The sequence below is a fragment of the Dermacentor albipictus genome, chromosome 1 (assembly GCF_038994185.2).
Source record: "Dermacentor albipictus isolate Rhodes 1998 colony chromosome 1, USDA_Dalb.pri_finalv2, whole genome shotgun sequence".
Classification (NCBI taxonomy): Eukaryota; Metazoa; Arthropoda; class Arachnida; order Ixodida; family Ixodidae; genus Dermacentor; species Dermacentor albipictus.
Genome location: NC_091821.1, coordinates 458,060,935 through 458,073,698, shown reverse-complemented (window position 1 = coordinate 458,073,698; position 12,764 = coordinate 458,060,935). Strand labels below are relative to the sequence as shown.

At 48.8% G+C, this 12,764-nt stretch overlaps 1 protein-coding gene across 1 annotated transcript in view; it reads left to right on the top strand.

The window, feature by feature from the left end:
* Positions 1 to 12,764, top strand: part of LOC139059343 (uncharacterized) — a 37,737-nt gene that overhangs the window by 15,623 nt on the left and 9,350 nt on the right. Inside the window, exon 5 of the mRNA XM_070537629.1 lies at positions 3,779 to 3,886. Within this exon, the coding sequence (XP_070393730.1) occupies positions 3,779 to 3,886 (108 nt within the window). The remainder of the gene's footprint in view (positions 1 to 3,778; positions 3,887 to 12,764) is intronic.

The window sequence follows — 12,764 nt, the reverse complement described above, 5'->3', positions numbered from 1 at the left end:
ATACAATCGTCGTTCGGCCCAGAGAAGTGCTGTGACTGTCAAAAGGAGGGCGAAATTTCTCGAGTCGACGGATAAGGTCATGGCGTTGCGTGGGGCTTAAGGCGTTGTCGATGACGTGGCTGAAAACGTATTCAGGCGATGCGGCAGGTGCGGGTCTACAGTAGAGGGTGTTGACTTCTGACGATCCAACAGGAAGTTGCGACGTGGTAATGGGGTCGTAAGGCTGCACAGTGCCGAGAGATTCACCGCGAAGCAACGCAATCGAGAAAGGGAAGTGGTTGCGTATAGGAAGGTGAGTAGAACCAGCTTGAAGGCTAAGCAGCGCAGTTGGGAGTGGTGAGAGGTGGCGGTGAACGAAAGCAGTCGAAGGCGTGAACAGTACGGTAGAGTCGGCGGCAACGAAACAGGATACAGGTGCCAGAACGGATGCGTGCGGAGGTATATGGATGTCGTCAGTGAGGGACAACTTGGGGCAGGAAAGCGAAACGTCATCAGATATGGCATTGCCAAGCGAAGAGAAAGCGACTTCTCCACAGGAGCAGTCAATAACAGCTTGGTGACGGGAGAGAAAGTCCCAACCTAAAATAATATCGTGGGAACAGTGGGGAAGAACAACTAACTCGACTGTGTAGACCACTCCTTGAATTTCAAGTCTGGCGGTGCACGCAGCCACCGGCTGGACGTGCTGTGCTGTGGCTGTGCGGAGTAAAGGACCGAAGAAAGGCATCGTGACCTTTCGTATTGAGCGCCATAGTTTTTCGGCAACTACAGATATGGCGGCACCTGTGTCAATGAGGGCAAGCACAGAGACACCTTCAACAGCGACATGAATAACGTTGGGCGGCGAAAGAAGAGGGCTTGAGCGTTGTGACGATGACGCAGTTCTTGCCTCGGGAATTGCGTCACTTAGTTTTCCGTGTCAGCGGTAGAGGGACGTCAACGCATCGGGGAGAGCGAGCGACGACGAGAAGGAGAACGGCGGTCGGAAACTGGGCGAAGGCTTGGGCGGGGAAGGGTTAAATCGCGGTCTCGAGCGTAAGACAAAGGATGGTCGTACGCGGCTGTGCGTGGGTCGTCACGGGGATGAAGTGGACGGCGGCGACACAGGCGTGCAACTAGTCCGGGAATACCGCACGAATAGCAGATGGGCCGATTGTCCGGTGTGCGCCAGGGATTAATTACTCGATGGGCTGGAGGTCGTGACGACGTGGGGGTAAAAACAGGGCTAGGCATCAAAGGCGGAGCCCGGAAGGTCGGCGGTCATGGTCGTGCGACGGCGTCGGCGGAAGTCAATGGGGTGGTGAGTTGAGGCACTCGTTCCAGAGGAAGGACCTCGGACACTTGCTCTTCTATAACGTGTCGTAGGGTGGGACTAAGGGACGAACCTGACTCCGGCGGGTTGGAGAGGAGGGAGAGCTGGCGAGCTACTTCTTCACGGACGAAAGCCTTGATATGCGAGAGGAGGGTGGAATCTTGAATAGGGTATGTCAAGCCGGACAATGATTCGTGATCGGGAACAGGACGGCGAGTGAGGATGCGTTGACGGCGGAGTTCGTCATAGCTTTGGCACAGTTCAATAACTTGTGCAACAGTAGAGGGGCTCTTTGATATGAGCATCTAAAATGCGTCCTCGTCGATACCCTTCATGATATGCTTGATTTTATTGCCCTCAGTCATGGATGCATCGACGCGTTTACAGAGATCGATGACATCTTCGATGTAGCTGGTAAAGTTCTCGCCAGGCTGTTGAGAGCGCGACTACAGACGCTGTTCGGCACAAAGCTTTTGAACAGCAGGGCGGCCGAATACCTCGCTGAAACCACAAGTGGGCAATTCCGGTGAGGTAAAAAGGTACGGTGGTCAGTTTCGTAATGTCATCCCATTTGGTGTTCAGACTGACGCGTTCGTATGATGATAGCCAGTCATTAACGTCGTGGTCATCAGTGCCGCTGGAGATGGGAGGGTCCCGCTGACGGAGTGTGGCGGGGCATACGGAGGACTGGGCAGCAGGTAGCGGTAAGCTCGCGGCGCTTGCGGTGGTCATGATGGCAGGGAGAGTCCGGCTGCGCAATTCCAGGATGACAGGAGACCCACCAAACCCCCACCAATTATGGCAAAGAAGTCCGACATGGCTGTGGACGGCACGATGGACGCGGACAAGAAGACGCAACAGCGTAGGCTTTGCCAGTCACACGGGGAACAGCGGCTAGCCCGAGCCCCACTTCAGTAGCATTGGCAATCCGGCTGCGGAGCTCTAGACGGCACACTTCTTCTTCCTTGCAATATATATATATATATATATATATATATATATATATATATATATATATATATATATATATATATATATATATATATATATATTGAAGGCCCCTCGCCCTCGCTCAGGGGGTCCGCGAGCCGCGACCAGCACGACAAAGGACCAAAGGCGCAAGCAACAAAAACCGCTTTAATTTACGATAGAATGTAGCACTCAAACAATTACCGCAGCCTCGCGGCCAATAGCTGAAAAGAACAAGGCAAAGAAGCAAGCAGCAAAACAGCAGCAAAAGTAAAGAAGCAAGCAGCAAAACAGTGAGGCAACAAAATATACAAGCCAAAGAGAGCGACGAAAGAACGGCCGCTACAAACCATCAGCCAACACAATCTTTCGGCCGATAACAGAATGCACAAAGCGCAAAAAGCAAGCAAGCACCGAACCAGGCGCGCAGATAGTCCCAAAAGCGAACAAGAGCATTCTTTCATGCAGACACAATACAAAGACGCTTTTCGCCCTGCTCTGCAGTACGCTCGGAAAGAAACCTAGACGGGCCACGCCCCACCAGCGCCTCCCCAAGCCCGCGCCCCGCAAAAAAGCGCCGAGTGCCGTCTCCGCTGCCTTCTTATCGGGCAGCCGCCTTCCCGGCAGTCCCCGCGCGAGTTCTTACGATACCGCGATCGATGCGCATGCTCCATGCGACGAGTGCCGTTGTGGCGCGCGTTTCAAACGCTTCCCCCGTGCGCGCTGCAGAGAGGGCCCAAGGGCCCGACAATATATATATATATATATATATATATATATATATATATATATATATATATATATATATATATATATATATATATATATATATATATATATATATATGTGTGTGTGTGTGTGTGTGTGTGTGTGTGTGTGTGTGTGTGTGTGTGTGTGTGTGTGTGTGTGTGTGTGTGTGTGTTTGCATGTAGAGCAAGTAGTTCTCAAAACGTATCAGCAAACGGGGCAAAATTAAGAATAGAACAAATGCACGAAACATGTTTTCACGCGCCAAGATATCCGAAGCTATCTCTCATGAAGCCCTGTCTCCCAGAAAAGTCGTTCTACGAATTGTTACGTAGCTTTACTTTTAGTTGCGGCCTGTCTACTTTTTGGAGAGATTCAGCTTAATAACGTGCATGATATTTGCAAGCGTACGGAAAACTGACTGCCCGCATAATCTCCTATAGGCAACGTCTCATGAAGCGTGCTTTTCTTTTTGCGAAACCTCAATAACTTCCCTCCTCCCAATATTAGCGGATGCGTAGCAATAACAGTACTGATGCGTGCGGAAATTCTTGTGCAGGACATCAGTTACAGCATTCCGTGAAAGGAGAGTTTCTCTGAGCTTATTACATAGTTGTACATATACTAATATTTCTGGACAACCATCTTCAAATCCCTAAATGAGCTGTTCACCCTGGCGCGCGGTACTGGGTCGGCTAATTACACTTCTTACTACATGGCAGATAACAGAGCTGTTTCCGCCGCGTGCAGGATTCGCAATGGGCGATGAAGCTCTTCGTCAGATGGACAGCGTTAGATGTCCTCGTGGACTCCCTCATCTGCATAAGCGTCGTTGTGCTCAAGAGCAATCGACTCAATGTAAGCCGCTTTATGATGCATTTAAACATGTAAATGGTAGGTACTGTGGGAGCGGTGCTTTGAATATGAGAAAAACAGTGAGCAACCACGTAAAAAGCACCTGCATTCCGAGCTGTCGAGTCAATTATCTCATTTGCAATGCCGTCATGGAGAAATGCAGGCATGAATGCCCCTAGTTCTATTTCTTGTTTTGCATTGTTTGTATGGGAAAAATTCTAGATGAATTGTGGGCATTTCTTCCATAAAAAGTGGATGAAAATGTGCTGTGTACTTGTAATTAGTTGCACGTTAAGGGACTCCTGGTGATCAAAACTATTCCGTAGTGCTCCACTACGGCGTACCTCATAATCAGATCTGGGCTGCTGAGCACGAGGTCGCGGGATCGAATCCCGGCCACGGCGGCCACATTTCGATGGGGGCGAAATTCGAAAACACCCGTGTGCTTAGATTTAGGTGCACGTTAAAGAACCCCAGGTGGTCAAAATTTCCGGAGTCCTCCACTACGGCGTGCCTCATAATCAGAAAGTGGTTTTGGCATGTAAAACCCCATAATTTAATTAATAATCAGATCGTGATTTTGCCACGTAAAACGCCATGTTTTTTGGACAAAAATGTAGAAAAGATAAATTCTGTGGTTTTACGCAACCGAAATATAATTATGAGGCACGCAATAGTAATTGGACTCCGTACTAATTTGGACCACCTGGTTTTTTTAGCGTGCGTGCACCCATGCACGGTACATGAGCGTTTTGGCATTTCACCCCCCATCGAAATGCGGCCTCCGTAACCAGGATGCAATCCCGCGACCTCAGGCTTCCCAGCGCAACGCCAAGGCCACTGCGCCACCACGGCCCGTCAACAAATCTATACCAAATTTGTAGAATAAGTTCTTTGTAGACACAGAGATCGAATGGAAATCTGAATTTTTTGCCACATCCTGCGGATTAAGTGCTCCGTGCTGTCATCTTACATTATCGGATATGTCTAGTCAAGTAAAGTGGAGTGGGTAAACGAAATTCGCCGACTATTACGACACTCGCTAGTGCGTGATTTGAGCGCAGCTCAAAACGTTTTCTTTTTTTGTTTCATTTCACAATATATTGGCTGGTGCGGCCAATTTGTCTCATGTGCCACGTTGCAAAGGGAGCAAGGTATGGGGTGACTGGCACGCTAATCGGGATATCGCGAAACCTGGCACGTGGGTGATGCGTGAGCGCGATTCACAAGTAAAACTCTTGCTTGGGCTAGTTGGTTCATGCTTGAAGTAGGTAAAGGCAAGGCGCAGAAGACCAGGACTTAGGAAGAAGAACACAAACGACAAGACGGGCGATTCACAGCAGCCGCCTCAGACAGATCTCTGCTCATGCAGTGCTTATTTTCCATATATGCTGTCCGTGGCGTCATCGGTCAACAAAGGACGTGCGCTACCCTGGCGCCATCACGTAGTCATCGTCGCCGCAAAGCCCGCCTTGCGTGTCACTAGGCGTTTCTTCCCGCGCTTTCATCATAACCTTTTCTGTTTTCTGCCTCATGCTTCCGCTGCACCCTCCTTGCGCTCTCTTCGCTATCGCTGTCTCATTCCCCACTGCGCCCCACGCTCGCTCTTTCATTCTACGCTGTGCTCGTTCGCACGGATACGAGGAATGCGGACGCCGATGCTCGCCGCATGCAGGAACGGGCGCCTAAAGCCTGCTTCACGCGCAAACGACTTTGGCCCAGAGGTGGCGCGCCGTCCGTCGTCTTAGGAATTGCTCGTTCACATTGGGAAATCCGGCGTCTACAGCGAACGGAATTATTCTGCCGCCAAAAGTCGCGTCGCTGACACTACTTGCCCTGCGCTCCGCCAAGACGCGATAGAGCGCCATTTACACTTTAAAGCGCTAGCCTCTAAGCAAGCGCGGGATATCCCGGATGTTCCCGCGGCTCGAAACGGCGCAGTTATTTACGCTTGCGTAGAGTTCGCGTGTTTTCTCTTGCGCCCCTTCATCACTGTTTGCAACTACGACGATAAACCATGAGCAAGAGCCAGTACTGCTAGGCCTGCTGGCAAGCACCTTTCTGGCGATGCATGACGCGTACAAGAAGCATAGGACGCCAGCGACAGTGTCTGGTTGGTACTGCTCTGCAGTAGCACGGGAAGCTCGGTCACGCCACGAAACTGCCACCTCTTCTGGCGCTTGCCGTGGTGCTTGAGGAGGCGCTTGTCGAGAAGGACGGAGTGGTTACGCCCAGTGGCGTAGCAACGGGGGGAGAGGGGGCATGGGACTGTGGGCCCCGGGTGCAAGGCACCATTGGGGGGGGGGGGGTGTCATATACGTCTGAAGACACCTGGAAATTGTCGATATCATCGCCTTCCACGACTACACCCGGGGGGGGGGACAGAATACCTATGTCACAGAAGACCTATGGGCCCTGGGTGCCAGACGACCTAGCTACGCCACTGGTTACACCCCAATTCGATCAGCGTTTCCGATGTCAAGACGCGCTTTGAAAACTGTGGCATGACGAGTGCGTCGGATTTGGCCGCCATCTTTTGAATTTCTTACTTGTGCTTTGGTTGGCCCCCGCTGAGGGAATCCGGCGACAGCTGCCGCAAAAATCTGTCCGGGACGCATTTCTTCAATCGCTAGTACGTACAGCGGGGCGTGGCGCCTTTCACGGCGCTTGACGTTTCTGCGAATGCGCGAGTAAGAGCGGGTGCGAGAGAGAAAATCTGGGGGCCTTTGCACCTTGAAAATGAGTCTACCTAGGCACAACGGAGGTTTCTTAACGCGTGCTGTATGCGTTTGTCCCCTAGGCATGCCGACATTGCGGAGTGCGGTCCAGTTTACGCTCCGCCGCTGGCTGCCCGCTCGGTGAGGCAGTAGGCACGGACGCCCCATTTGGTGATCGCTGGGTGTGAAGGGGCAAGGTTCTGACTGGTGTTGTACAAGTCGCGGGTCGCTTTTTTAGTCGCGACAATAGAGTGCATTTTTTACAACTGCTTCAGGAGGACACATATAACCGGCAAACGGAGGCCTCAGGAGAGCACCTGAGGTTATATAAAGCAGGCGGCGCAGGATCTCCGGGGCCGCCAAGCGGTAGCGGAGAGATCAAAGCTGGAAGCAGGGCGGCCCGTGGGTTGAGGCCGCGGAGACCGAAGCGTGCCAGGGGGTGCTTGCATAAACAATTGGCTGTCCGCGAGAGCGGACAGCTGATCTTGCACTCCTGGCACGCGCAGGCCTCGGCGAGCCCCAACCCACGGACCAGTCTGGGTTGTAGCTTTGATGCCCCCGTTGCCACGTTGGTGTCCTGGAGGCACCGCCAATAATGCGAAATAATCACACGTTGTTTTAATTCGTAAAAACACGAGTGAATAAATTTAATTGAGTCCAGCCGTCAACTTGCGATGCTTAGTTCAGCACTACCGCGCCTCGCGACTTCAGCTGGCACGCCTAGGAACAAATGTATACAACACGCGCTAGGAAACTCCTCCGTAGTGCCTAGGCAGAGTCGTATATTCAAGGACCAAAATCCCCACATTTCCTATATCGCACCCGCTCTTACTCCCGCATACGTTCATCGCCTCTGCATGTGGCACGCCTAGCTGTACCTATTAGCAATCGGAAATACGCGTCAGGGACTGATCGGCGCGGAAGGGGCTATTCCGGCGGATCTCGCCACTGGACTCCTCACACTGAGGAATTCGGCGTCTACAGCGAATGAAACCTGCCGCCGAAAATCACACGTTCACACCGAAGGCGGAGCGGACAAGCGGATCCGGCCAAGCGGACGCGGATTTTCCGCTTTGCGGAAAATACGTGGCCGCTTGGCCGGATCGCGCCCGGGCCAATTTTTTCCGCGCGGATAAGTTGGCCGCTTTGGCCGCAGCCAATCAGAACCCGACACTGCGGAAGCGCTGGTGAACGAATGTAAACGAATGTCTTTCTCTGGGCTTTTCGCTTCTCTTGTTCAAAAGCGTCAAAACGGCAAGTTGGGCCAGTTGGTTGGGATTCATTTGTTACAGCGCAACACAAGACAACGACAAAAGAAGGTATAAAACGACGACACGTCGCCGTGTCGTTGCTTTATACCTTCTTTTGTGTTGCGCTGTAACAAATCTTGAAAATCGACTAGATAAGTGGCGAGTAATATGCGAACGATCTCGTCTTCTTCGTCTGAGCTCATCATTTTGCAGAAGTAGATAGCGGACGGGAGCGCGCCGACCCACGACGAAAAATATATCGAAAGTGCGCGTACAAACCCAAAGTGCCGCGAGATGGCGGCACGTCCCTGAAATTGCTACAGAAATTGCGAGATGCCCCGCCTTCCCAGCGGCGCGAATAACCAGACAACGTGGCTGGTTTGAACAGGCGCGGGCGCTCGCCGCCTCGCCGCTTTGAAAATCTGCTTGTCCGCTTAGACGCTCCGCTTTCGGTGTGAATCTGCCTTTACACTGCTTGCGCACTGCGTTGCCGGAACGAGATACAGCGCCATCTGCCCTATAAAGTGCTAACCTCCATAGAAGCGCGGGATATCCTGGATGTTCGCGCGATATCCCTGAGAATGGAACAGGGAAACTCAGAAGAGGCCCTGACGTCACTCTTTGTGATGCTAAAGCGAAGCCGGAAGTTGGCGTTGCTCATGGCGTTGCTCTGGCTCTCGGGCGAGCTACCCTCTCTTGTTTACCTCTCTCGCAAAACCATGCCGCGCTGTGAGCAATCGGGCTGCTCGGGCATGCGCTTCGCAGCAATAGTAAACAAAATCATGTAATCGCTATTGTCTCAATACATTACCATTGCCGAAGTCATGTTGAAAGAAGTTCATAATGAACTTCGGAAATCGGACCGTGGGTAGTATCGGCTGCTTTTACCAGCTTTTATGAAAATAACCATGCTTTATCAGGCCAGCCAAATAATCTATTCTCATCAACCGCGGGTGCCAGCCGCTGCCCAGTTCTTGCGCGATTCAAAAAAAGGTCACCTTTATCGCCAACTTCTACTTGGTTTTCTCTGCTTGGACTTCCTGGGGCTATCAGACGGTCTTGCAAGCTAGACGTCTGGTGATACGAAAAAAATGTACGCATTCTAACTGCACTGCAAGAACGCACTGGAGACACATACGACACACGAACCCATTCGTGATCCATTTGGAGTTTATGAGCCTAAACGCATTCTCGCTTGAGGAATCGCCATGCTTTATTGAACAAAGTACGGGTGGCCGCGCATCACTACGGCAGCGCGCCGGCGAGGAGGCAGAATGTCATTTCTGACTCAGCGTTTAGATTCCTTGACTGCGGCCTGATATGCCTTCTTACCACGGTAAGTGAAGCATCACGTAACTAAAGTGTTGCGATAGCTGGCCCACGGTGCAGAACAGTACGCACGTACAACCGGCCTACGTGCGACCCTCGAATAGCCGTTTGATGTGTTCGCAGGAGTACGTTGTGTGGAGCCTTGCTCACTCTTGCAGCGCAACCGCAAATTTTCACTTCCCTGCGCTTCTCGCGCACAGATAAAATACTCCTGCCGTAGGGAGGATTCGTTTCTTAAGTCAAAGCAGCCGCTTCTTTCCCATCTTCCAGGGGATGAAGCGTCGGCTGGCAGGCGCACAGTGCTGAGGGCAGCAAAATGCACATATTCTGCGTAACGCTCTACACTCTAAAAAGAAAGAGAGTTCCGGGCACTCTCTTTGAGGGAGTAAATGCTTATCCCGTATTTCACTCTCTTTTCGAGAGCAGATCGACCCCCTTTGAGAGAGAGTAGGGCAACTCCTCCTCACAGAGTTGTGTTACTCCACCGCAACGGAGTGCTAGTACTCTACCGCAGAGTGCTAATACTCTCCCCAGAGGGAGTGCTAGTACTCTTCCACAAAGTGCCAATGCTCTCCACACAGGGGTAATAATACTTCCGCGTATCGAGTGCGTCTGCTCCTCCAAGGCGAGTGTTTCTACTCCCCCAAACAGAGTGCTTGTACTCTTTCAAAACAGAGTGCTAGCACTCTTCCCAATAGTGTCAAAACGCGATGTAGATCCATGGTCACGTTTATAGGGATTCGCAATACTTACATTCGGGGAACATTTTATTCTTTCATAAGCAGCTTCTGCACTTATGCTTGGTGAATGGGATGTAATCTGTAGTCGCTGAGCTTTCACATGAAACAATTTCTCTCTTAAAAGGTCAAAATCTTTATTGATCAGTCAAAACACAAACTGAATAATAATTTGAGAAACATACTGACAAATATAAAATCACATTACAATGATGCCCATGAAATTTAGAACACATCTTGTAATAAAACATAGGTATATTCTGTAAAGTTTCTTCACTATTACAGTGTACAAATATATTTTAATTTCAATTGGTTCCTTCGTTTCGAAAATAAAGTATACAATTGAAAGTTAAACATAGAACAAACATGTGCAAACTCGCAAAGTATTGAAACTGTGATCGAGGATAATTTTCTCCACATTACTGGCCAGCAAACGCATTTCTGGCACAAAACGCGTACACTTACATGGCAGAGGTTACCAGATGAGCTGCTATGCACGGGGCTGGTAATGTAGATAAATTGTGCAAGAAACTTTTTCTGTGTGCCGTGTTCTAAGACCGCAGCTCATTTGATAACACCCTGTACAGCATATGGATGTTCCTGACTGAGACTACACAGCATTTAGCAATGTATTGTATATTCTCATGTAAGGCTGCTGGTCTAGCTCGCTTTGCTTATATTTTACATATATTTATTAATGTACGGGCTGCACCCCATTGTTTCTAAGTGTGTCTTGTCGTGGTTGTGCAGCAATATCCTGCCCGGTCTCAAACCAGTAGAGAGGCGTATTATATTACCTATTCGGTTGGCCTCCTCACGAAAGTGGTTTCCTGGTGCTGCTCGAATTAATCCGTTACACTTCCTCACAAATAAATCAAATTAAATTTACAATATTATATATTGTGTAGCAAATTAGTATAAAACTGCAAGGAGCATTGGCATTAAAATCTTGTGCATAAAATTTTTTTCATATATGGTAGTTTTTTCTTCCCATTAAGGTAAGAATGCTATACTTCTGAGGAGCACCTTGCATAATTATATGATCAATTATTATGACTTGCTGAATATGCAATCTAACTGGAGTATAGCATGGCTTCAGAAGTGAACCCAAAATCAGATGGGATGAATATGACGCTTCAAAGGTGACATAAGCATAAGTCAGGCAGGGAAGGGCACAAAAACACAAACAAAGAAGCAAAACAAACTGAGAATGGCACCATCCTGTTTCATATATCGCTTCCATGCATGTGGATTTTGCATGCCACTTCGCATATGCACAATGAATCAACTACCTGAAACCAAAGCCTTTTTCCTACTGAAGTCGTTAAGATGCGCTAAAGTAGGAAAAATTATCGCACTTACAGAATATTCGTCTCAAAACAAGTACATATGTGTCTAGGAAGATTAATACATCACCTCACTGTGCAGTCTATCTTAAGTCCAGCAGAATTATTTCTACAGAAGCCATGAAACTAAGCTTCTTTTGCTTAAAACTGTATGTTCACATTCGCCAATTGATGAACAAGTGTTCTAATCAGATGCTCTCAGTTCTTTGCATTCAACGCATATCTACCTCCACTAGCATACTTCGTTGGCAAGTAGATTGAAGAAACCACAATTTTACATGCCTAAAATAATTTTCCATTCCACGTGACTCTCTGGCTTCGAATACGTAAGGTGTACACCACAGTGTACAGAGGTAAAGGTGTTATTGCTCCTTACTTACGCTTTGGGAGGCACTAGCGGTTCTAATAAACTGGTTTCGTGAGCATGCACGTAAACGATAATGTCTTCTTAAACATGGGATTATCTTCCCCCATGCTTCCCCTTTCTGGAACCTAAAAGGAAGCCATAATTCTAAAATTAGGTGTAAAAATAGATAAAAAGGAAGACGGGAAAATCAGCCTGCTTCATGTCAGCATTTACAATACAGAATCACACTGGTTTCTATTTGTACCCTTGCATTCACAAGCTGTTAAATGTAAGCTATTAAAGCTGTTCAATGTATGCAAGCACCTAAACAAGCGTGAGCTGTTGCATTTTACAGTGAACACAGGCACCGTGCTCATTGCGAGTATGTATCATGTCACTAAGCAAATATGCAATTTCATAGTACTACTATTTTTGTGTCACGTGGATATATATGTTGAGAGGCAAAGCAAAAAGCAGTCACTTCTCACAACTAATGAGCTTTTTTTAAACACACTTCTAGCTTTTCAATGACACTTACTCCTATGCGTTTGTGTCCAGAGAGCATACTTGATTTTGACTTTCCCATCAGAGACATTACATAAATTTACCATGTTGAGATGACTGCCTAGAGCACGTGAGAATTTTCATCTTGGTGTGACATACTGTATTTCGATTTTCTTCAGATTTAATCAAATGGTACACCCAATATAACCATATTCTAGTTTTCTTGTCCAAATTGCATGGCAATGTATTTTGATTCTTTGGCGTGCGCTCCTCTGCACTGCGTGAAGTCGCGCTGGGCTGGCCCTTTGACATCCTTGTGTCCTTGCAGCTGCCTTCTTGCGTTATATAATGCGGGTGCCTGAAAAACATCGTGTGCAAAAGTCAGCACGAGCACATGGTGTAAACAACATCAAGAGAGGCAAAGTCATGGCACCAAAAGAAAGTCATTTCCTACTGAAATGAGTTCGAAACATCTAACTGACTGCAACTGTCAACTGCTAAACTAACTTCAATTTTTAGATTTAAACAAAAAAGAAGTAACGGACAGTTCATCAGTTCATAAACAGATCTCACTTTATGACCGCGGACACTCGCTGGCAAAACATTGCCCAGAGGAGAGCGGCAGTAGCAGTGCGCGAATTCCCGTACTGGT